We start from the raw sequence: 26,261 nt of genomic DNA on the forward strand, positions 1-26,261 counted from the left end.
GATCCGACCTGTACCGATGCTTTACGGAAATTAGCGATTTCAAATATTCATTCGGCATTGTTCGAGAGCGCGTGTTTCCCGCCGGAGTTCATAACAGAGAAGGTTTTGCGAGCGAGCTAGAGCAGTATGGAAAGTGATTTAAAACGAGCTGCTCGTCTGGAATATCTGAAACTGAGACAGTCCAAGCAATCGGAGAAAGTTGACGCTGTAAAGGTACTCCACAGAATTCAGACCGAGCTCAAAACTTACAAACATTGAACGATTGTTTATAATTTTAGGGAAATAATACAATTTTGGCTTCCCCGTTTTGAAGCTGATCGTTCAGATCATTCAATCTGTTTGGTTTAAAGCTTATTTCATTCGTGGAAAACTTGGTAAACTACCAAGATAACAACATCAGTTTTTATCTGTCCTTGGGTGTAGCTTGGTAACCTAACAAGATTATTAGTTTTGGCACCTGTACATATCTTTTGACAGTAATTGAATGAGAACCTAAAATCCTCTTTCAGTATTTAGCCAAGTCCGGTCAGTGCGAGTATTGCTTGAAATCAGTTCAGAAATCACACCATATAATTTATTTTCAAGCAGTAGTCAGATTAATTTTGTGTTTGAACCTTCACTATTTCCTATAGAACATCCTAGCATAAAATGTCAACACATGTGTGTTATTATGAACCTTTATTGAAGAAACTTGCTATGACTGGTGTGTTGTTTCAACTGCAGTGTAGTAATACTACTGAAAGATTATGGCATCCAGGCTTCACATTAGTTATTTACCTTGTATAACTCAGCAAGATATGTTTTGTGCAGCTCTTTATAAACATTTTTTTGACTTTTTGACAACCAAATCAAGATCATCATCCAGGTGATGTGGGCTCAGTTGGTTGGGTCAGAAGCATATCACCTCGATGAGGTGATATGCTTCTGGTTGGGTCCATTGCACTACCATACCATTATCTGATCAAATGGAAAAGAAGACTGTCTGCTTAGAGTGTGAAAAATAGCATATTTGACCACTCCCTGTGTATAGTTAATATTTCCTGAGCACTGAGAGAGATTGGAGATTCAACAGAAAAATCCCACACTGACAACATAGGTCTTTTAAGATCTACGAACTACCTGTAAAAAAAAAGTTTCAATTATAGTAACTTTTTGCACCACTATAAAGTTGATTATTTATCTATGGCCTTTCAGAATTGCTTCACAGAAAATCAACAAACCATTAAAGAGTTGCTATGGAAAAGGAAACAAATACAAGGAAGTGAGAAACAGCAAGTTGTACCGTACATTTCTCCAGCTGAACAACTACCATCCACAAGAAAAGTATGTAAAGAAACTTTAGCTACATTCATTATAATTAAAGATTTAGCCAAGTCGAAAAGTGGAGCTCCTTATTACAATAAGTTAACCTGGCTTGAGCCTGCGATCCAATTGAAAACCAGTTACTGGACAGTGGTCAACTTCAAAAAACATGCAACCTCAATAAGTTCTAAACCTGAACCTGTAACATGGTCACATGATACTGGCCAGCAGATACCTTGACTTGACAGCTGTCAATTGACCATAACATGGATGACCAATATCAAAGATGTATACTGTAAACTGAGGCTGCATGCCTCAGTCAACCTATTAGCTGGAGTATGGCTGCTATGTTGCACAACACTGTTGTTGTGGACATCATCGTCATCAACGTCATCATCATGCATACATCCCCACGAGCAATACCGCAAGTCATGATGACCATGAGAAAAACAATTCATGGGTTCCCTTTAGTCCACGGGAGCTCCACTACTAATAACCATTGGTGATTACAATTTCTTATATACTACACTGCAAGTGGTGGCTTCTTGCATGCATGAAACTATGCAGTAAAACTAGAAATTAATTTTATAACCCACAGCAGTTCCCTAGCGTGTACAGAAAACCAATATTTGGGCTTTGCCTTTGGGAAAATTATAAAGTCTATGATTCACTACTTCAAAAAGCATTCTCACTAGCCCTCCAAAATTTCTTCTCTCACAGTACCTCAGTCTGTAATTTGCATTTCCTCAAACAATTTTGCAAGAAAATTCACTTAGCCAGTTTGTTGGGTATATACATGTAGCTGAAAGATGGAACCCACTAGCCTGGCAGCAAAATCTTCTAGCAACAGGCTATCAGACAGGACTTTCTTTGCATGTTGCTCCTGTGCTTATATATGTACATATTTTTATTCCGTCCAATCATGTGACTGTGTCCGTGGTATGTAAGCTTGTCTGAAGATTTTATGTACAATGTATCATCTGTTTCTCAGTGCTCTGCTTATAGCGGGTTTGGACATGGTACTCAACACACTGTTTTGAGGACACTTTATGCTGTTCAACCACTGCCACAGTTCTTTACATGGTCTCCTCTACAGCAAAACTACATGGTAAGTTTAGTCTACAACTGTTAAGTGTCAAATACTGCACTCACTACCATCTAAATTAAAGACTACATCAGGCTTCCCAACTACATGTACAGGGTTAAAACAAGGCAAATTAATTACCTAATACATGTTGTACAATTTATTTGCATATCAGGCAAGTTTTGTCAAGTTTATTAACTTTGAGCAATTGGTCTTTACAGGAAAATCTCAAACCTCAGCCTTGCTGTACTGACCTCATTATCACTCTGTCAATACAGCAAGGTCTTGCTCTGAGATTTTCCTGTAAAGGCCTCACTCTTGGTTAATAAGTAGTTAGTTGGGTGGAAGTATAAATCATCCTGATAAAACAATGACTTAGATCTGGCATCAATGCATAATAATGATGCCTGGTATTTGGATTGATTTTATTTCCTTAGGTTGAAGATGAAACAGTCCTACATAACATTCCTTACATGGGAGAGGAAGTCTTAGACCAAGATGGATCATTCATTGAAGAACTTATCAAAAACTATGAAGGAAGAGTACACAACACTCCAGAACATGGTAAAACAGTGTTTATCTGGCACCTTTTGCAATGTTACCAGGGATTTCACTAAAGGCTTTCATTTAGAATTTCATAATTGCCTGGCTGTGAGGACGATTTTACCCGCCTGGTTTGACCATCTCAAGGAAAGGATTTTTTTTATAAAAAAGTTCAGTTCAAAATGTTTTGCCCGCCTGGGAAAACCAGTTACCCTTCTACTGAAAAAGTGAATGAAACCCCTTTTTTTACAGTGGTGGACCTTGGGACAAGAAATGTTTCTCTACCCACAACCCCTTTTTTAAGTAAGAAAAGTAACATCTCCACTCTGGGCCAATCTCTTTTGATCACAGTCACTTGATTCTGATACTCATTTGTTCTCCTGAATGGAGAAAGAGTGAGAGAGAGAGAAAGAACATGAAAGCAAAGTGTTTCGACCAAGAACTCAAAACAATTTTGGTGGATGAATTGTCATTACCTGTAGAATGTGCAACTTTGAACTTTTAGCTGCATTAATTTGGAGCTTTTGTTGCCATGACTTATAAATTCTTACTTTCAAAGACCTAAGTTGAGCCATTTTCTATTGTCATGAATGAAAGCAATTTTGTTGTTTATTTTAACATATACCTTATGGAGAACTTACATTTTGTTTTCAGTGTTTGATGAAGCAGCCCTAACAGATGATCTGTTGGTTCAGCTGGTTGAAGCCTTGAAGAAATACAAGGAGTCTGCCAAGAACAACACTGAGACTGAGGTAGCTAAAGAAAAGGACAATGGAAAAGGTGAAGGTACTGTGAGTGGAACAAAACTTTGATACGTGGACTATTCTGCTCAGTCTATGTGTAAAATTAGAGAACAATACATGTACCACACAGTAAATAGAAACTTCAAGCTACTATTCATAGAGACTTTAGTCTTTTGAAGTCATAGATCTTTTCTCGTTGTTTTCATATGGTACATGTAGATCATGCCTTTTCTGTTGAGCAGCTTAATAGGTTCCTCATCTGTTGTTTTCTAAATTCCTATACATATGATTTACTTTGGATGGCTTACACTTTGTAGAAACGTATAAGAAAGATAAATGCGTTAGTGACACAAACTACTTGAATTTTTTGCCATACACAGTGTACATGTAGCTTGTGTCTCTTAGCACATAACACCATTCATGGTATTCTGTGATTACTGAATCCTAAACATGTCACATGCTAAGTCAAAGAAAAATAGTTGGTAAACTTGGTTAAATTATCATGATTTTTATTGTGACATAGCTACTGAAAGTTCATCAAAAGATGTTCAAGAGAAACCTGCAGAAGCAGCAGAGAAGCATGATGAGCTGTTTGACGCTATTGCATCTCTCTTTCCTGATAAAGGATTAATGGGAGCTGAAGTTCACCGCAGGTAAGTGTACATGACACTGTAGTGGAGTCTTTTGGTCTTTATTTCAGATACAACTGGTTATTATTGATCCTTCCTTTATCACTTGGGATCCCTCAAAAAGAGGGAAAAAAAGACACACTAGTTGTTTTTTTTTGACTCAAAAGGAAAGGGTTCTGAGTTATAAAGTGTTATGGCATGGTGTCATATGTATTTTTGCAACACAAATCAGATATTAGAAACAAGAAAAGATGGGAGAGTAGGAGTGAGGGCAAAAGAGTGCTTGTCAATGCCCTCGCCAACCTGTTACTTAATTGTTAAGTAGATTACCATTTTGAGAACAGGAGAGTTGCTGATTGTTTTAACAACCTTGTAAGGACTGTAAGTAAATCTAAGCTGAGATCTATTCCCCCAGGATCTATCTCTTTAATTCCCTAAAATGATCAACCCTGTTGTATTATTTGCTAACTTCAGTACATTATTATCGTATAGACAGGTAACAACACACTAGTATCATAAACATTGCTTACTAAAGCCCCGGCAACATGCCCCAAAATGCCAAATTCAAGCTAAAACATCCATATTTTTAGCCCTAATGCAGATATATCACTTTCCAGTGGGTTGCATAGTTTACATTGTGGACACTTAATATCAATTGGATAGTGTCTTATCCAGTAGTAAAATACAATAGCTACCTTTTTGGATCATGCTACAGCCCAGTGCCATAAATATAACCATGCAGTGTTTTTCTTTTTGACTGGACAGGTATTATTGTTCTATTTCTTACAGGTATAAGAATGTGCTGGATCGCAAAAATGGTGAATTACCTCCAGAATGTACTCCAAATATTGACAGGTCAGAAGAAAAACATGTCGTCAACCCAAAGAAGCTTTCCTTTCTGTCTATCAACTTTATTGGTCACAAAATTACAATATAATTAAAAGAAGAAAAGGACCAATAGGAATTACGCAAATGGGAAAATAAAGTTACCCATGCGAGGCGCAACCCTAGAAGCTAGTAAGAATGGTGATAGAAAATCTTAAATTTGATAAAAATTACAATAAAATCTAATAATTACTTATAGTTAAAAATTATAGTTAAATCTTTCACCATCCTTTGGTAGTTACTGACCGATTTTTTTTGTGATATTACAAGTTTTATTGTTTATTTCTTTTGCTCTTTATTGAGTAGTCCCAAAGCCCAGTCTGTGTCAAGAGAACAGAGTTTACACTCCTTTCACATGCTGTTCTGTAGAAGATGTTACAAGTACGACTGCTTCATGCATGGTAAGCTAAGTTTGCATATCTTTAAAAATTTTAGTTCCAGAGTATGCAATGAGATTATTGTGCCTACAGGACTGGGTAAATTTACAGTGATGGCAGGTCCTTCAGTTTGTGTGAAATAATATTGTTGAGATTCTCTTTTGTTGATGTGGTTGTAAAACGAACACCACTACAATCTTTCCAATCTGGCCAGTTGTTGCTAACAGTACATGTTGTTTGACTGTAACTTTTTCTTTTAACTCTTTCACATTCTTGTGTATATAACATCTTTATTTCATATGTAACAAACTCTCATTGTGCGGTTCCAGAAAATATCCATATTCACCCCAAGATAGATTAACAGAAGTTCCAAGGTGGAGGGGCATTTGAAAAGCCAAAATGTTTAAAGGAAATTATGAAGCTAAACTGGAATTCCAGCAGTGGGTGGGTTGGGAGCTTTGAACTAAAAAACCTTGCACGAGAGGAGTATGGTTATTTTCTGGAACAAGACATTGGTTTAATCATGTTGATTCTTTCTTCTTTGGGTTGGTTTAGGTTGGCGAACACTTCCTACACAGATAAAACGAAAGGTATTCAGGAAAACTTTACCAAATGATTGCTGATTAAACTAATTAGTCTTGCTTCATGATGCAGCACTGTGACAAATTGTACATGTTTAGTTAGTAAATAGACTAGTGTAAGCATATCACGAACTCATACAAATGAAATAATGACATTGTATTTACTTAGGATAGTATAATACTTTGTCATTTGCTTAATACTTAGAGTCCTGTTGATCTGCAAGAAACAAGCCCTTGTGGAACTGACTGCTATATGCATGTTAAGGTTTGTGTAGTAACTCTGTTAGCTTTAAACAGTTGGAGTGTTCCAGGGTGGAGAGATACATTGTGAGAGTTATTTGATTTCCCTGAGAACACATCATAGTGACAACAGCTAGTGCTCAAACCCTCACAACTTGATCCAGAGTCCAGCACACTAACCATTAGGGTACCAAGCTTCCAAACGCTCAAAACATGAAGTGTTCATTTTAATCATTCACACACAGGATAGTAAATTGGTGCACCAGCAAACTGTTAGTGAAACCAAGCAAAATGCTTATGAATTTTTGAACTTTGGCATTCTTAAAACAGTACAGTGATCAAGATGAAGTTGATTGTACTCCACTAAATTAAGACTCATGCAGTGCTATTAACATTTATGATTATTTGAACAGAATCTACATGAGGAAGAGGCCAGTGGTAAATCATCCGAGGCCGTCAGCACCAGACGAAGAAGCCGAGCCAGCAGTAAGGATAATAAAGGAGGGAAAGGAAACTCTAAAGCGTCAGGATTTCCCAGTCCAGACAGTGCAGCGGTAAGAGATTTACACTTAAAGAACATAATTGTGAAGTAAAAACATTATCTCATTGGGAGCTTATAGTGCTGTAGTTGCAAAATAATAAAAGAAATCAGGAATGGGTAGAAAAAAGATGCCTGCACACACTGTCACATTGTTATGCATTACACTTATCACGAAATTTAGAAATTGTAAGCCTAGTGTTGTTATTGTTTCATTTTAAGACTGGCGGTAACAGTCCAGAACATTCATTCATCACCACTGAATGGACAGGAGCAGAGGCATCGCTATTCCGTGTTTTGAGACCAATCTACTGTAACAACTACTGCAGTATTGCAAACCTGATTCACTCAAAGACTTGTAAAGAGGTAAGTATTTCTGTACTGACTTCTCCTAAAAGCTTCTGAAATGTACATTTTTTGAAGTTATATTTGGTTTATTGGATTTTGGTGAATAAGGGCTTTCATTGACATTCTCAGCAGGAGAGAAACTGGTTTTCATAGGAGGGCAAAACCTTTTGAACTGAACTTCTTTATAAAGAAAACTTTCCTCTAGATGGTCAAACCAGGCAAGCAAAACCATCCTCAGAGCCAGTCAATTGGCCCGGTGCTCGGTCCTTAAGGAAACCCCTGGTGAATCATTAACCAGTGGTTGTAGAGTATTTGGAATTTAAATCTTGATGCATTTTAATTCAGGTGTATCTGAGGGCATTACAAGAGTCACATGAGCCATTACCAACAGCTGATGATCAGGATACACCACCAAGGAAAAAGAAAAGAAAACACAGGTCTTAACTTTATTGTTGGCTACAAACTAGTGTTCATGGTTGGTGGAATTTCACGGACAAGATGAGTGCTCTGTTTCAGTGGCGGAGCCGCCAGCCTTAGCCCCAAAGCGTCCGCGGAAGAACTCATGAGCAAAATCCCGCCAGCCACGTAGGCTGGTCACAAACGAATGGAGTTTTCTTACTTTCAAAGACAACGCAGCTTTGATTGCAGTATATGTAATGATATGCCAGAGAAATTTGCAAAAGGCTTTTGAAAACGGTCAGTTTGGATTTGTGTTTGAGGAAAACTCAGGCAAGGATATCACAACGTCCAAACCAACAACAACCAAAAGATTGCTTGTGCCACCATAGTGGTGCCACTTGAAAGCACCGTTACTCAGAAATTGTCGCCCACTAATTTTATATAAAGTTTCACTGACGTTTTGTGTTGTTTTTTCCTATTTATAGAATGTGGTCACTGCACTGTAGGAAGATTCAACTGAAAAAAGGTATTGATATATTTTGTGACTGCTTATGTAATGACCAAAACCGACTTTGTTTATGAAGAATCTCCATAGTTTTACTCGAGAGCTGGGAGGGTAGAGGCTCAGATAACAGCTATCACTAGTTCTCATTTGAATGGACTGATACCTGGAAAAACAACTAAAACAATGCCCCTAGCCACAAAACAATAACAGCTGCTGTACTATGATGACAAATAGAAGTACAAGCTTATAAGAGCTGCTACACTTATGAGAGAAGGAGTGTAGGGAGCAATGGGTTTAGTAGTTCGTCTTGTGCGGTTGTCCGGGTGAGGGTAGCTCTGAAAGAAAATATTGTTGGGGAATGACTTTTTGGGTCATCTTCATAGTCAAGTGACTAGCAACAGAGGGACCTCAAACAGACCGACTTAGTTTGATTGTCGGATCGAAACTTATTAGAACCGACCAGTGACTGCTGACAAACTTTACTCATCACGGCTAAACTGACCAATCACTTTCAACGGACCAGACATATAACATCTTCGACTGATAAGCACTATTCCGCCACTTGACTCTGAAGATGACTTCCGCTCAGGTTGTCGATAACGTCAGTCATCAACAACAGTTCTTTTCAGGACTACCCTCACCCGGACGATCACACTATACGAACTACTGATACTCCTGGGTTCAAACCATTTACATTGGCTTTAGTGTTGGCATCGTTCATTTCTCTCCCTTTTTTGCCAAAAAAGATGATTAACTCTTATGTTTTCTTAACTTTTCAGACAGCACCTCTACACATGTGTATAACTATATTCCGTGTGACCATCCTGGACAACCATGTGATCAATCATGTATCTGTGTAGCGACACAAAACTTCTGTGAGAAGTTCTGTCAATGCAGCACTGATTGTAAGTCGAGTACTTCTAAGCTGAAAATCTTAATACTCCTCACAGGTTGCAGTAAGTTTCCTTCAATGTCGACGTGAGAATTTAGTGGTACATCAAATAGTATCCCATTATTGATAAATTTTGTTTTTCGCGTTGTACACTGTAAAACGTTTTCAACCGAATGCAGAATCCAAGAAAACCTCAAAAATGAGTTTTTCAAACACACAATTCATTTCCTCTGAGTTACTTGCCTTTCATGTTTTTCCTTCTTGTTCACTGGCACAATAACTGACTGTCCCTCCCCTCCGCCAGGTCAAAACCGCTTCCCTGGCTGTCGTTGTAAAGCGCAGTGCAACACCAAACAGTGCCCATGCTTCTTAGCGGTCAGAGAATGTGACCCAGACCTCTGTCAGACATGTGGAGCCGGTAAGTTGGTGACGGGTATGCTACCTATTTGAGAAATCACTGTTTTTATTTGTTTGGGAAATTACAGGGCAATATTACTCTCCTGGAAATTCAACAAGCCCGCTCAGCTGCTGTCGGAAAAGAGGCTTCGGATTAATTTCTCCCGAAGCGTTCGTGTTTTCGTCCAATTGGCTATCTAAGATCGGAAACTGTTCGTCTTGTTAACGAAGAAGCCGAAGACTGTTTCACCGAACTAATAGAACAATCTTTACTGACGTCACTGTTAAAATTTTCCCCCGTTAAAATATGACTTTTAGCAGAGAAGAGATCATGTTACCCACAAACTGACTCCAGGCATCTAAAGAGCTAGTGAAACTTTGTAATTTGTAAAATATTTAGCTCTTCGGTACATCGAGCTCAAATTCCTTGTCAGAGTTAATCGTTTTTGTGCCCTTTCAATATTCAGAGCTGATTTTTTTTTTGAAGCTTGAGAAGAAACTGTATCGCTTAGGCTAATGAGGCAAATATTTTAAAGAAAGATTCCCCTATAAGGTCAATATTATCAAGACGTGATTGCTGTAACGAAAGAAAAGACATGCCTAAGTTTTTAACTTTCCTTTGTCGCTGTTTAGATACCTTTGATGGAACAACTAACATTTCCTGTAGGAATGTCGGCCTTCAACGCGGTCAGCGAAAGGTTTGTTCTTCATTGGAATGCTCAACACCTTGTCTTTGTGGTTTTGAAAGTTATTTTCAATATTTTGTTGTGTTTGTTCAGCATCTTTTGCTTGCCCCCTCTGATGTGGCTGGCTGGGGCATCTATATCAAGGTGTCTTGCAAAAAGAATGAATTCATTGGCGAATACTGTGGAGAGGTAGGACGGAAGGTTCTTTTTTACAGATTTCAATGATTTGGTAAACAGGCTATACCATGTATTTTTTTTTGACAGCCGTTGTCTACCTTGTCACGCAACACCACTCAGCGTGGTGTGACAACCCAAATATACTAACGGGCACGGAGGACAAATCAAATGCGTGACAATGTTACTAGATAGAAACGTTGCTCTTCTTGTCAGTAAAAAACAAAATAGAAGTCAGTCGGAATAGACAATGAAAAGTTGGGAAAGCAATCAGTCGTATTCGGCAATTTCTGTGAAGCCGAGGACTTTTCAGGAAAAACACGAGCGTTTCGAAAGTTGCGTCAGCTATTCGCCATCAGGACACGTTACGTTACTTAGCAATAGTACCGAAAATTGCGGGATCAATTCGCGGAAAGTCAGACTAACAAATTGACGTCAGTTTTTCATGCGTCTGTCATGTTATTGATCATGAATTTCGTCATAATATTGTCAAAGTAGCTGTGGATCCACGAGGCGATGGCCGAGTGGGTCCGCAGACTACTTTGACAATGTTATGCCGAAATTCATGGTCAATAACGGGACATGACGCATTAAAAACTGACGTCAATTTGTTTTTTACGATAACAAATTGTCAAATTGTCCGCCCTCGCTTGCTGACGCATCGCATAAATTATAAATTCATGTGTCCGTCCGCTTATTCACAATAAAAATTAGCCAATCAGCGCGCGAGAATTTCTGCAGTTATCGTAAAATTCTCTATTGCAATTTTTTTGGGCTAGACTTTTACTGTCACGGTGCCTTACCGGTTTCTGGTCTTGTTTCTTTTGTAGATCATTTCTCAGGACGAGGCGGACCGAAGGGGAAAAGTTTACGACAAGTACATGTGCAGCTTCTTGTTCAATCTTAACAATGGTAAGGAAAATGAAACAACAACTTGAATCCGTGCTTGAATTTTAGCGGTCACTGTCGACTTTACCACTGGTATTCGTTTACCACTACTACTTTGTTTCGTGGAAGACGATTTCTTTGCACTGTCGGTCAGTTATTCAAGTTACGCCAGTTCTGAGAGCCATTCTTTAAAAGCGCTTTAAAGAACAGCTTCATCTTTACAGTTTCGTACTTTTCTCGTTGTATTTGCTGTGTTTTTCAGACTTTGTTGTGGACGCTACTCGTAAGGGAAACAAAATCAGGTTTGCCAATCATTCCATCAGCCCAAACTGTTACGCCAAAGGTAAGTTGAATCCCTGGACGGTCTTATACGCAAAACTGTTTCATTTTACAATAAAATTTATTTTTCTGTTATGTTGAATAATTCGGACGCGAACGGGATTCTGATCTTCGGGAAATGTCCACTTGAGTCTTTTCAAGAACTGATGGCCAGAAAACTTCATTTCGGTAATAAGTCATTTCTATCTTGTACTTCTTAAAAATTGCCGATAGCAGACTTAGAATCCGCTGACCCTGTCCAATAGATACTGACGTATTGTGACAGCTGAACAGATAAACTGGGGAATGGCGAGGTTTATGAGTTTAAGGAATGGGAGGGAGAGGGTAATAACTGGAATATTACGATGACCTGTACGCTCTACTTGGGTCTACTTGCGACTCTGTTTGGCCAGGTCGTGTGTGCACTCGCGTTGACTTGCGATGACTTGTACTCACTTTGGTCGAGATCAAATTTGCACGCAAGTCGACGCAAGTTTTTCACCGTTTGGCCACCCAACCCAAGTCAACGTAAGCTGAGCGACGTCTTTAGTATTTTAATCATCACAATGAACTGTCATCTGGGTACTTTGTAGACGACTTTATTCCAAGTGATAACCTTTAATTTTCCTTTTTAGTTTGTGAATATAAAACTGTCGTAACCTAACGTTTTTTATTTCAGTGATGATGGTGAACGGTGATCACAGGATTGGTATTTTTGCTAAACGTGATATTGAAGCTGGAGAGGAACTGTTCTTTGATTATAGGTAAGGAAACATGAGCGTTCCATCAGTGACGTTGAAAACTGTTGTTGGGTATTTTCTCGAAAAGAAACTTTAAGTGGAACCCCGCCTTACGGTCACCTCCTTATTACGGCCACTGTTTTCTTGTCTAGGCGAAACGCCCATACATTCTCTTATAAGAAAACCCCGTCGACCACCCCATGAATATGGCCAACGGCCACATTCTGAAATCCCAACGTGTATAATCCTTTATAATTTTACCCCGTTCATACGGCCACACAAATCGGTTATGTTCATCTTTCCAGCGTTAATATTTCATACACTGATTCAAGTTTCAACTTTTTTAAAATAACATCTGAAGTTCCGGAAGCTTGAAAAGTAGCAGTTGTTTAGAAGTGCAGTTGTGAGACCAATCATAAGGTTTGACCCTACCCCGTTAACACGGCCACCCCGTTAATGCAGGCCAAATTTTCGTGGCCTCTTGGTGACCGGATTAACGGGGTTCCAATTTACTTTTGAATTCTCACTAAATACTGACAGTGTGTCATTGAAGAAGAAAACTCCGAATAAACTCGGGTTGAATGGAGAGTCTTACGGTTTTAAGTCAAGTAACCTTTTGGTTTTTTTATATATATATATATTTCAGGTACAGTGCCACGGACGCTCTCAAGTTTGTAGGAATTGAACGAGATGTTGACTTTGCTTTGAGATGAAATATCACTGCGCGTAAAAACACATGCACTGTATACTAAAGATATCAAACAACATAGTTATGCTCAACTAACCTGTCTATTATTATAAGTATTTTTTGGCTGGATTTATTTGAGAATAAATGCGATCATTTTTAGAACGAGTGTCATTTCTGCGTGGTAGTATGGTCCTTGCTTCTGTTTTTTTCAGCGAGACCTAAACTTGAGAAAACTACAGTGGAACTTGTGTTAAGGTCATTCCACTGAAATAGACCCTGCACTGAGATTTTTGTCAAACTTTGCGTATTGACTGTTTATATTATAGGAACTTAAGTTTTGAAATAAAAATGAGGGGTCCCCGCGTTCGTTTAGGAGCAACATCATCTTGTTTATACCCGATAAATTCTTACAATAGCACCGTGATTATGGTCACGATTGCTTGTTAAATTCACGTTTCCGACGATTGTTTCTTGTTCTACAATGAGAACTGGTCCATATTTATTTTAAACAGAGAAATTTATTACTCAATTCAAAACAGCAGGAAAAAAATGATAGGTCACCGTACTAGTTTTCGAGAAAATGACGATCTACATTTGTGGCGAGGTCCAGCTGTAAAGAAAAAGCCGCCATTTTTTTATGGGTGCGCGCCAATCACGCGCGAAATTATGCGCAGTTGGGAAGCGCATAGGCTCGATTTCCAGCCGTTTTGTGAGCCCGCGTTCCTTGGTCCACACCACGTGGGAGGAGGATGAACAACCGCACTCCCAAAACGGCTGGAAATGGAGCCTAGGATGCGCAATGCAACACTGGGGAATGACCTTAAGCGGCCAGTTATCAACCGGCCGCCTCTATTAATCGGCCGCGGCCACCTTTTGGTAGTCCCTATGAGGGTTTTCTATTATCCTTATCCCTGTTAAGCGCACCCATAATTTAATACACGTAGTTTAGCTTTGCTTTGAAAAAGGTGATGATTATAAGTGGACCGTTCACAACTTTTCAAAATTGTTAACGTAAAGAAAGAACGCGACAAACGGTGAGCGAAGGCGTGGCTTGCGAAGTGGCGGGAAAAGGGAGCAGGGATAAAAGAAAACATCTTGTAATTCTTTTCGCGTGTTTAACAATCGAAGAAAATTACGAGGACTGAAATAGAACTCTGCGAATGCTCCAGTAATACACAAAAAGAACATCAAATGACTTATTGTGAATTCGCAGCATATTCGATTTATACCATCATTTGTTAAGGTAAGTTTTTGCTAAAGCTAATGCTAATGTCGTGGTTAGTGCTAACGTCACTAATGTTAATGTTAACCATTTATTGGCCAAATAGCCTCCTCACCTACCTTAACCCTGGTCGAGTCATCTTTTATGAAAAGTTTTCTCGTTTTCAAGTTCAGCCCGCACGCATAATTTTCCATGTTCATATTTCCTGAGAGGTAAATCTTCCAATATGTTTACTACTATTTTAACGTGGTGTTCACTGATAGAGCTAATTGTCCTAATAGTATTCCTTTTTGTCAAGCTTTTACCTAAATCGATTAAAGAGCTAAAATAGCGTTTTAAAAATATAAGGGCAACATTTCAAGATGATTACAGCGGGTATATTTTGACTCTATATTTTCAGCTCTACCTCTTGGAATCCTTGTTGCTTAGGTTAAGCAAATATAGGATACTGTTACGAAAACTCCCTCCAATGACAGTCTCAAGAAGAGACTAGATGTCAATTAAATGGCGGACAAGTGTAAATTTAGGATCAAATTGCAGTTACCCGCCAATAACGTCATCAACAGGTGTCGCCTTTTCGGGAAAATGAATTGTTGATGAACACCTTTCACAAAAAATATCACGGCAAGGGGTTAATTAAGAAACACCGGATGTTTTACAAAACGTTAACCACAAGCCTGTGCTGCTATCAGGTGTTGGGCGTCTGTTCTTCAACTTTGCTTTGGGCTTTTTGCGGAAACGAAAAGAAGAATTTTTTGGAGTAAAAACAAACAGTTTGGCAACACTAGGGTTCCCAGTTGATCATGAACAATACCGACAAACACAACAATGGATCGGCAGATCATCATTCACACAATGAAGACAACTCTACTCCTGAAACTATTATCATCATAAACTGTGTTCTTAACGCTCCACTGATGCTCATATCCATTCTGGGCAACGCTTTGGTATTGGCCGCCATAATAAGAACGCCTTCCATTCGCTCAACGCACATGATTATGCTCTGCAGTCTCGCTGTTTCAGATTTTCTTGTTGGTCTCGTTGCTCAACCGATTTATATTGCTGAAAAACTTACGGAAGACCGTTTCGTATACCTTGTTTCAGTGATGATGGGGTATTCTTTGTGTGGAGTTTCTTTCTTAACGATAACAGCCATTACTGTGGATCGATTTCTGGCTCTTCACTATCACATGAGATATGCTACTTTAGTGACTGAATCCCGTGTTAAGCACACTTTAATAATTATATGGTTGATTAGCTTCCTCGGATCAGGGTTTTACTTTTGGAACATACGTGTACATAGCCTTATTACAGGCATTATTACTATAATTTGTCTTTTAATTTGCACATTTTCTTACATCAGAATTTATCGTATTGTTCGTCAGCATCAGTTACAAATTTACGTTCAAAAACGGGCATTGCAAAGATGCGATACTAGAAATAACCTGAATATAGCGCGATTGAAAAAAAGTGCATTGAACACTTTCGTCTTCTACATAGCTTTAATTATTTGTTATCTTCCATTGTATGGTTTATTGACTCTTCATGGACTCTCCATAAAGGACTGGAAAACAGAATGGCAATTTGCTCTTACTGCAGTGTTCATGAATTCGTCCATTAATCCACTTTTGTATTGCTGGCGTCTTCGCGAGCTTCAAACTGCAGTTATGAAGACAGCAAGGCAGATTTTATGTAAACAAACAGAAGAAAATTAGACACAATTCTTTCTGAACGAAAGGAATATAAAACGTTTCTATGAGAAAGCAATTTTCGTTTTTTCTCGGCAGTGGGTTTGCTTTGTACGTAGTTCATGTTGTTTTGGAAAATTGTAAATAAACAAGATATAGAGGACATTTGCAGGACTTAATGATATTAGATTCAGGTGTCCTGAAGTTTTTCTAGGTGTGCTAGAAGTTTAACAGTATTAAAATGTGGCATCGCAAAACAAACTCACTTAGAAGATACCATATAACATTTATCTTTGCTTCTTTCTTTTCTGACTAGACCAGACTTGAGAAAACTAGGCTACAATACACGAGGATACAATAGAATTTGGACAGCGCAGCACACCATGGTATCGCGCAGTGCAGCGCAGCGCGGTTAAACACAGCATAGCATAGCGTAACGCAGCACAGCAAAATGCATCACAGCATAGCGCAGCGCGGCATAGCGCAGCTTAGTGTAGCGCAGTATAACGCAGCACAGGACAGCGCAGTGCAACACAGCAAAGTGCAGTGTAGCGCAGAACAGAAAATAATAGACGATGAGCAATTCGTGAATGACTTGTCTTCGATTTCCTAAGTGTTCTTAGAAGTACTGCTACTCCTCCCCCTTCGTCTCGATAGAGTCCAAGTCTTATATTACGCTGACAACTTGTCGACATTGAGGCAAGGAATGTGCTACTATGCTGGACTGTTTACAGCGTTTCTAAAGTGAAACGTAAAGAAAGAACGCCACAAACGGTGAGTAAATGCATGGCTGACGAAGGGGCGGGTACAGGGAGCGGGGATGAAAGAAAACTTCTTGTGGTTCTTTTGGCGCGTTTTACAGTCAGAGAAAATCCGCCAACAACTGGAAAAAGAGTTCTGCGAATGCTGCAGTAACGTAAAAATAATCACGGGCAATGCCATACAACTAAAACGTACATTAAAAGACCTGTTGTGAACTCCTGGCGTATTAGTTAATGTTAAAATAAATGTTTATTTTTACATTTATGTTTGTGTTAGTGTTAATGTTAGTTTTCTGTATTATGTTACTGTTAATGTTAATATTAACCATTTATTGGATAAATAGCCTCCTTACCTACCTAAACCCTGGTCGAGTTATCTTTTATGAAAATTTTTCTTCTTTTCCAAAATTTACGGCTACGAAACCTCAATTCGGTTCGCATATATAATTTTCCTTGTTCAAATTTCCTGAGAGATAAACAATATAAATAAGGACAATTTTCTATTAGATTATGTTTACTACTATTTTTTCATGCTGTTCACTGATACCGTAATTGTACCAATTGTCACGGTATTCGTTTTTGTCAAGCGTTTTCCTAAATCTATTAAAAGGCTTAAATTGCCTCTTAGAAGTAGGAGAGCAACATTTCAAAATGCTTAGCGTGAGTTTAGTTTGACTCCTAAATATTTCCAGCTCTACCTCTTGGAATTCTTGTTTCTTTAGTGAAACATTAATGGCTGTATTATACAATCGCAACCTGTGGTTGCGACCACCCCTCATTGGCGACCAATTCTCCTCAGCGACCACTTTTCCAAAATACCAAAAGTTTCCAAGTCAAATCGCTATATTTGCAACCTCTTATATAAGCGAGCACCTCTCGTAAGCGACCGCGATCACTTTTAGAGCAAAAAGTTTGTTTTTGTATTTAACCTCTCGTAAGCGACCACTCGACAGATAATATAGCAGAATTTGCATAATAAGACGTTGTAACATTAAAGATTCAATTTAACTATCGCGAGACTTCGTTCCGTTCGCCTTATTAGATAGTTTATCAGAAGCAAACCATGATACCCTGAATAAATATCTTTGGAAAGCTTAAATATTTTTGTGGCTACTAAAAGTTATTACATGGGCTTAGATGGGCATGGGCGCATGCAATAAGTCTCTGTAGTTACCACAGTCTATGCAAGTTAAGCAAATAGAAGAGCTTTCGTAAGCGACCACCTCCCTTAAGCGACCACCTAGGCTTGACATTTTGGGTGGTCGCTCTCGGGAGGTTCAACTGTATTAGGATACGAATAGTCCCTCCAGTAAAAGTCTCAGGCAGAGACTAGATGTCAATTAAATGCTAGACAAGTATAAATATAGGATCAAATTCTAATTACCCGCCAATGACGTCATAAACAGGTGTCGCTTTTTGGGAAAAATGAATTGTTGATGAACGATATCACGAGAAGGATTAGTTAAGAAACAGCGGATGTTTTACACAACGCCCTAACCTGTGTTGATTTCATGGTGTTGGGTGTCTCCACTGTTCTCTAGCTTTAATTTGTTTTATGCTTTACGCAGAAAAGAAAAGAAAAATTTTCTGGTCATTTTTAGGTGTAAAAACAAACAGTTTGACAACGTTAGGTACCTGGATGTTTGAAAATTGGCAATGAACAATTCCGACAAACACAACAACGAATCGGCAAACCGTCGTTCAGAAAATGAAGACAACTCTACTCCTGAAACTATTATCATCATAAACTGTGTTCTTAACGCTCCACTGATGCTCATATCCATTCTGGGCAACGCTTTGGTATTGGCCGCCATAATAAGAACGCCTTCCATTCGCTCAACGCACATGATTATGCTCTGCAGTCTCGCTGTTTCAGATTTTCTTGTTGGTTTCATTGTTCAACCGCTTTATATTGCTCATCAACTTCAGTTACGGACAAGCACGGTTTAGTACACCATGTTTCAGTAATGATGGTGCCATCTTTATGTATAGTTTCTCTCGTGACAATAACAGCCATCACTGTTAATCGATTTCTGGCTCTCCATTACATGAGATATGCTATTTTAGTGACTGAATTCCGTCCTAATGTACTTTACTAATTATATGGTCGATTAGCTTCCTTTTATGAGGGTTTGGCACGTGTACTTAAGGTTGTTGTGGTCACTGTTACTATCATTTGCCTTTTAATTTCTATGGCTTCTTATGTCAGAATTTAGTATTTTATTCGTCGGCATCAGTTACAAATTCTCGCTCAACAACAGGCAGTGCAAAAGCTCTGACGCTGAAAACAAATTAAACATAACACGATTGAAAAGAGGTGCATTGAACACTTTCGTGTTCTATCTAGCTTTGATGATATGTTATCTTCCAATGAATGTTTTATTTACCCTTTCTTGACTCTCCATAAAGAATTGGCAAACAGAATGGCAATTTGCTATTACAGCAGTATTCATGAACTCGTCCATCAATCAATTTTTGTATTGTTGGCGCCTTCGCGAGCTTCGAGCGGCAGTTATAAAGACAGCAAGCCAGGCGTTATGTAAACAAACGGAAGAAAACTAGACAGAATTCGTTCTGAACGAAAGAAGTATGAGACGTGTACCGCGAGACAGTATTTTTCTTTTTTTCTTGTGTGGGTGTCTGTTAGTTTTGTAGCTAGCTAATGCTGTTATGGAGAATTGTAAATAAACAAGATATAAGCGGCATTTGCAGGACCTTATGATGTTAGATCCCGGTGCAGTGAAATTTTTCTCGGTGTGTTGGAAGGTTAATGTTAGTTAAATGGGGTATCTTAAAAGAAGCGAAACTTAGGTGATAACACGTAATTTTTACTGATTTTCCGTTTTTTTTACTGTCTGCATTGAATTTTAAACAAGCCATGTACACCGGGCCTTAATAGGGTATAGAGAAGTGGAATATAAAGTATTTTAAATTATATTCTTAGCTATCGATAGCCGCTTCAACTGTTTCTCGTCTAAAGAGAGAAATTGTTCAAATAATGGTTTATGCGGACTGGACTATATCTTTCTTGTTCGTAATGGGAACACTCAGTTATCTGCAACTCAAAGGTTTAAGGTTGTTAAGAAGTATAAATAAAGACAGTATTTGAATATGTTTACAGCGGTTTTTTGGTATTGAATAAATTTTGACTGGTAGCTTTTTCAACTTTATCTTGTGGGATCCTTGTAACTCTTTCGGCTCACTAAATTAATGTGTGTTTTTATTAAACAATATTAACCATTTTCATGTTAAATAAGCTCGTTATTTAGCTTATCGCTGGTCGAGTCACCTTTATTTATTTTTTTTCCTCCCGCCTTCTGGGTCATTGCCAATTCTGTGTTTGTGAAAAGTCCACTTAATTCTTTTGAAGAGCCGATAGTCAAGAAACTTCATTTCGGTCAGATATCGCTTGTTTTATTGACTTCTCAAAAACTGCTGGCGCCAGACTTCAATACGGTTGGTATTATTTCTGCATGCTGTCTACTGTTGCAGCTAAACACACTCCTTTTTGTGTAGCGTTAGTAAGAACAAATTTTCAAAGAGTTAACAGCAAGGGTATTTTGAGGCAAATATTTTTAACCAAGTAATGGATGTGTGATAATAGGAAAGTGTTAGGGATATTTCCTCTTAACAGGCGGAGGAAATAACCTCAGAAGTCTTATCAAGTTAATGCTCATCAAGTTTTATTTATAGGATCAAATTCTAATTTCTCGCCAATGTCACTCACTATAAACAGGTATTACTTTTTTTGCATATATAAATGGTTGATGAACACCTTGCACGACAAAACGTCAAAAGAAGAAGTTATGTTTTACAGAGAGCAATAAACTGTGTTGCTTTCACGGTGTTGAGCGTTTCCACTGTTGTTTTGTGCCTTTCGCCGTAAGGAAATGAGGAATTTTTGGTCACTTTCAGGTCAAAAGGAAAAACAGTTTCACAACGCTAACGGTTAAAAAACTTAACGTGATGATGAACAATACCGACAAGCACAACAATGGATCGACAGACCATGATTCAGACAATGAAGACAACTCTACTCCTGAAACTATTATCATCATAAACTGTGTTCTTAACGCTCCACTGATGCTCATATCCATTCTGGGCAACGCTTTGGTATTGACCGCCATAATAAGAACGCCTTCCATTCGCTCAACGCACATGATTATGCTCTGCAGTCTCGCTGTTTCAGATTTGCTTGTTGGTCTCGTTGCTCAACCGATTTATATTGCTAAAGAACTTACGAAAGACCGTTACGTACACGATATTTCAGTGATGATGGCATATTTTTTATGTGGAGTTTCTCTATTGACGATCACAGCCATGACTGTGGATCGATTTCTGGCTCTTCACTATCACATGAGATATGCTACTTTAGTGACTGAATCCCGTGTTAAATATACTTTAATAATTATATGGTTGATTAGCTTCCTTATATCGGGGTTTAAGCCTTTGGGTTCACGTGCACATGGCATTCTAATATGCGTTTTTGTTGTCATTTGTCTTCAAATTTCAGCATTTTCTTACATCAGAATTTATCACATTGTTCGTCGACATCAGTTACAAATTCTCGCTCAACAACAAGCAGTGGAAAGTTCTGACGCTGAAAATAACTTAAACATAACGCGATTGAAAAGAAGCGCACTGAACTCTTTCGTCTTCTACATAGTTTTAATTATATGTTATCTTCCATTGTATGTTTTATTGACTCTTCATGGACTCTCCATAAAGGTCTGGTCAACAGAATGGGAATTTGCTAATACCGCAGTATTGATGAATTCGTCCATCAATCCAATTTTGTATTGCTGGCGTCTTCGCGAGCTTCGCACGGCAGTTGCAAAGACAGCAAGGCATATGTTATGTAAACAAACAGAAGAAAGCTAGACACAAAATGCTTTCTGAACGAAGAGAAGTATTGAACGTTTACAGCGAGACAAGAATTTTCCTTTTTCCTCTGGATTCTGTTCGTCTTGTAGGTCATGTTGTTATGGAGAATTGTAAATAATCAAGATATACCTTATTACAGGAAATTAACAATGCGTGTAAATTCGCGTTAATTTTTGCGTTCGACGAAGTGGAACGCAAACCTAATTTGACCTGTGGCTTTTCAGAGTTGGTTTCCCTGTGCACGGTTCTAGGCTGAAAAAAGCCACATTCCTGTAAGGACACCAAAATGGCCACCCCGCTTGATTTTTGCAGGGGCATGTCACGGCCAGTAAACTGGTACCGTTTAATGCTAAGACATGTGATAAGACATGTGACGAACATGTGAGTATGTTAGCAGGCCATCTGAGCTCGTCTTTCCGATGGATCCTTTTTTGACTTCTTTCTGTTCAGTCGCCGTACGCCTCGCTATTATGTGCTCTCAGCGTTAGATTTTGGCGAATTTAAACGCTTCGATGGCAGCATTTATCGCAATCTGAGGAAATTGTCCTTGTTTATTACATGACTTGACTTTGGGATGACAACCGTGGGAACAGCTACATTTTGATTGCATTTGTTGATTAGTTCCAGTCGCGACAGATAGCTCAGTCTTTATCCGGTCGAAATTTTATTGTTTGGAATCGGTGGAAAAGTACTCTGAAGGCAAGATCCATAAGACTACTTTATTCATCAGGGGAAATACTCAAATTAGTCGCGAAAAGAGCACGCGACTGCAAATGCTAGCTTAGAATAATGTACGTAATTTAAATATTCTATAAAACTTGAGAGACTACAAAAACTGACAGCGTCACGCAACGTATCAACAAATCGTGACCTCTTCACTAGCATGGACTTTGACACTATGCATATCTGACTGTAAAACCTCGGTTACTGCTGAAAAATGTTGATTTTAGCAGTAGACAAAGGTTGAAAGTCAGCTAGTCAAATCATTTATTTACGATATATAATTATATATTAAAGTGAGAGCGTCGAACGCACTCTCATAATCTCTGATTACTACTAGTATGTATCTTAATTTGTATCTTAATGGACTCTCCATAAAGGTCTGGCAAACAGAATGGGAATTTGCTAATACCGCAGTATTGATGAATTCGTCCATCAATCCAATTTTGTATTGCTGGCGTCTTCGCGAGCTTCGCACGGCAGTTGCAAAGACAGCAAGGCATATGTTATGTAAACAAACAGAAGAAAGCTAGACACAAAATGCTTTCTGAACGAAGAGAAGTATTGAACGTTTACAGCGAGACAGGAATTTTCCTTTTACCTCTGGATTCTGTTCGCCTTGTAGGTCATGTTGTTATGGAGAATTGTAAATAATCAAGATATACCTTATTACAGGAAATTAACAATGCATGTAAATTCGCGTTAATTTTATGTATCTTAATTTACCTCACTGTTAATTAAAATAACGTTAATTGAAAACATCGTTGTTTTAAGACAGCAAAGCAACTTGGTTGGAAGTAAAGGCAACGTTTCTACATGATATAGTGTCCGCTATAGGTGAAGACGAAATTCACGATGAACTTATTCCAAACGTTGACCAAACACCGTCAAAGTTCGTACCGACGGTAACGCCACGATGGCAGAGAAGAGTTCAAAGCATGTATCCAGAAAAGGAAGGGGCGCATTCCAACCCTGGACCCATTCATGCCCAACTTTGTATGGCTACCTTGTGTTTTTTGCTGGAAATAAAGAGCAAATTTTGTTGTTGGACCTTGTTGTTTTCTAACGAAATAAGTGCGAAAAATATCAAATTCGCGTCTTAATTATGCAAACGTACCACACGGAAATTCGCGTTAATAAAAAGTAGGTAAACATAACTTTTCGAAAGTTCGCGTCAATAGGCCAATTCCGATATATTAAAATTCTAACTTGGCTCCGAGGCTTAGGTGAATAAAACAAAAGAAATTAATTATTCATCTTTCATCCTCGATGCGATTTCTTTTGTTTTATTCCCCTAAGCCTCGGAGCCAAGTTAGAATTTTAATATATCGGAATTGACCTATTTTGTAACGCGTAAATTTTGTTCGCGTTGTTTAACATGTTTTTAACATAACTTTCTGCACTGTTTGGAATTGACTGACCTTCTCTGAGCCAATCGGTATTCTGAAATTTTTTCATGTATATTATTACTCCATAAACAGGTGTTGCTAATTCGGAAAAAAAAAAAAATTAATTGTTGGTGAACACCTTTCACGAAAAACGTCATGAAAGGAATTTAATTTAGAATCACCGAATATTTTAGAGAATGTATTAAACTGTGTTGCTTCGACGGTGTTGGGCGTCTCCAATGTTCGTCAGCTTTATTTGCTAAAGAAGAATTGCCTAGTCAGTTTTAAGGTATTGAAACAGCTCTGACAACGCTGGGTTCCTAGTTAGTTAAAAGTTGATGATGAACAATAACGACAAACACAACAATGGATCGACAGATCATCATTGAGACAATGAAGTCAACTCTACTCCTGAAACTATTATCATCATAAACTGTGTTCTTAACGCTCCACTGATGCTCATATCCATTCTGGGCAACGCTTTGGTATTGGCCGCCATAATAAGAACGCCTTCCATTCGCTCAACGCACATGATTATGCTCTGCAGTCTCGCTGTTTCAGATTTTCTTGCTGGTCTCGTTGCTCAACCGATTCATATTGGTGAACGACTTACAGGAGACCATTACGCAGACAAAGTTTCCGTGATAATGGAGTATTCTTTATGTGGAGTTTCTTTCTTGACAATAACAGCCATGACTATGGATCGATTTCTGGCTGTTCACTATCACATGAGATATGCTACTTTAGTGACTGAATCCCATGTGAAATATATTTTAATAATCATATGGTTGATTATCTTCCTTCTTTCAGGGTTTGACTTTTGGAGCGCAGGTTTACATAGGTTTACTGCAGGCGCTGTTATCATTATTTGTCTTATAATTTCCACATTTTCTTACATCAGAATTTATCATATTGTTCGTCGACATCAGTTACAAATTCACGCTCAACAACAGGCAGCGCTAAGTTTTAATACAGGAAATAACTTAAACATAGCGCGACTGAAAAGAAGCGCAATGAATACTTTCGTCTTCTACATAGCTTTGATTATTTGCTATCTTCCAATATATGTTTTATTGACTCTTTACGGACTCTCCATAAAGGACTGGCGAACAGAATGGCAATTTGCTAATACCGCAGTATTCATGAATTCGTCCATCAATCCATTTTTGTATTGCTGGCGTCTTCGCGAGCTTCGCGAGGCAGTTGTAAAGACATCAAGGCAGATGTTATATAAACAAACAGAAAAAAACTAGACACAAGTATTTCTTAGGAAAAGAAGTTACTGAACGTTAATCGTGAGAAAGCAATTTTGTTTTATTTTTCTCGGGAGTATATTTGCTTTGTGGTTCATATTATTACGGGGAATGATAAATAAACAAGATATAAACGACATTTGCAGGATCTTGTCATGTTAGATCCACGTGTCCTGAAATTTTTCTCGATGTGCTAGAGGATTAATAGAAGATGAAAGGGGCATCCCCCCAAAAAAGCTCACTTAGGTGATAACATATAATATTTATTTCCTGTCGTTTTTATTGTCTGTGTTGAATTTTACTGAAATGAAAACCAAAAGAAAACCTTCTTCTGTAGTATTTCAATTCCATCAGATTTAAAAGCGATATTTACGCTGATGTAAGTTATCGAGAATTGGAATAAGTATACCAAACACGAAAGACCGAGAGGGGACCAGAGGAGAGTTCATAAAACGACGCGTAGCGGAGTATTTTTGTTAACTTCGACGAACTTCAGTTCGAACACGTTTCTCCGCCTTCTACCTCATTGTCTCATTGGCAGGGTTCCGGCGAATTAAATGCCGGGGGTAGCCCTGCGATGGACTAGCATCCCATCACAGGGACGTAGTCGCTTCATGCTACGGAAACTGGGATACGATTAGCATTCTATCCTGAGTAGAAATGCACCTCGTTGCTTCATTCTGTGGGAACTGAAAATCCCCCCAAAATCCTCCAAAGCAGCCGAGATAGCTAAAGTTTAAGCAAGGTATGAATTCTTCATTCAGTGTTTGTTTTCACTCATAAACTGAAGAGGGTCGCACGGGGGGGGGGAGGGGGGGGGGCGGTCCTCTGGCACGGTTCACGAACGGAAAAAATAGAGGATAACGGATCACGGAAAAAAAATTTCGTTTTCCCGAATCACGAAAATAAGCAAGTAAGATACTCATTTCAATAAATTGTCCTTACACTAGAAAGAGTGTTTTGAAGAAAGCAAAATCGCGAAAGGCTAAGTCGAGGTTCCATATTGCAAATCGCATACCTAAGACACTCTCGATAGACGACTGTAACCATTCGAAGAACTCGCGTCTCAAAATCACCAAGAATAGAGTGGTCAAATCAGGAGATCACGAATATCGGTTAATAATTCAAGTTCTTCACGGGTCACGCAAAACCTTCAGGTCACGAACACTTAGAATAACTTCCTAAATTCACGTTTTACGGAAAATAAAATCAGCTAATCACGCATCACGAGAATACCCCTGTACGACCCTCACTGAACGTTTTAAATTTGCAACAATGTATAATAAAAGCGATTATTGGTTTTTCATGATACCTAGAATACTCAAACCGTCGTTAAGTGTTATCAGCTTCGTCCCTCGGCTTGACCTGACAACACTTAACTCGTCTTTT

At 38.5% G+C, this 26,261-nt stretch overlaps 3 protein-coding genes and 1 pseudogene across 4 annotated transcripts; all 4 read left to right on the top strand.

Moving 5' to 3' along the window:
• The first annotated feature begins 30 nt into the window (after positions 1–30).
• On the top strand, positions 31–13,118 carry LOC145469151 (histone-lysine N-methyltransferase EZH2-like). Of its 2 annotated transcripts, none has more exons than XM_081452847.1 (22): positions 31–213; positions 1,195–1,323; positions 2,294–2,410; positions 2,824–2,950; positions 3,584–3,715; positions 4,196–4,325; positions 5,091–5,156; positions 5,493–5,587; positions 6,119–6,153; positions 6,350–6,409; positions 6,798–6,938; positions 7,145–7,288; positions 7,616–7,707; positions 8,155–8,195; positions 8,954–9,079; positions 9,371–9,484; positions 10,096–10,160; positions 10,242–10,337; positions 11,153–11,234; positions 11,473–11,553; positions 12,208–12,292; positions 12,915–13,118. In XM_081452847.1, the coding sequence occupies exons 1-22, from the start codon at positions 127–129 to the stop codon at positions 12,979–12,981; spliced, it is 2,112 nt and encodes a 703-aa protein (XP_081308973.1). In that variant the 5' UTR covers positions 31–126; the 3' UTR covers positions 12,982–13,118. The 2 variants fall into 2 exon arrangements, with proteins under 2 accessions (XP_081308973.1, XP_081308974.1); XM_081452848.1 differs by having other exon boundaries at positions 3,584–3,709.
• Positions 13,119–14,552: 1,434 nt separating this feature from the next.
• LOC145470767 (histamine H2 receptor-like) lies at positions 14,553–15,893 on the top strand. The gene has a single exon (XM_081454601.1). It carries the CDS (start codon positions 14,982–14,984, stop codon positions 15,891–15,893), a length of 912 nt encoding a protein of 303 aa, XP_081310727.1. The 5' UTR covers positions 14,553–14,981.
• Positions 15,894–20,554: 4,661 nt separating this feature from the next.
• Positions 20,555–22,867, top strand: LOC145470153 (adenosine receptor A2b-like). The gene has a single exon (XM_081453991.1). It carries the CDS (start codon positions 20,594–20,596, stop codon positions 21,506–21,508), a length of 915 nt encoding a protein of 304 aa, XP_081310117.1. The 5' UTR covers positions 20,555–20,593; the 3' UTR covers positions 21,509–22,867.
• Positions 22,868–23,957: 1,090 nt separating this feature from the next.
• On the top strand, positions 23,958–25,073 carry LOC145470869 (putative G-protein coupled receptor 45; annotated as a pseudogene).
• The last annotated feature ends 1,188 nt before the right edge of the window (positions 25,074–26,261 follow it).

This window comes from Orbicella franksi, chromosome 15 (genome assembly GCF_964199315.1).
Source record: "Orbicella franksi chromosome 15, jaOrbFran1.1, whole genome shotgun sequence".
NCBI classification, from domain to species: Eukaryota; Metazoa; Cnidaria; class Anthozoa; order Scleractinia; family Merulinidae; genus Orbicella; species Orbicella franksi.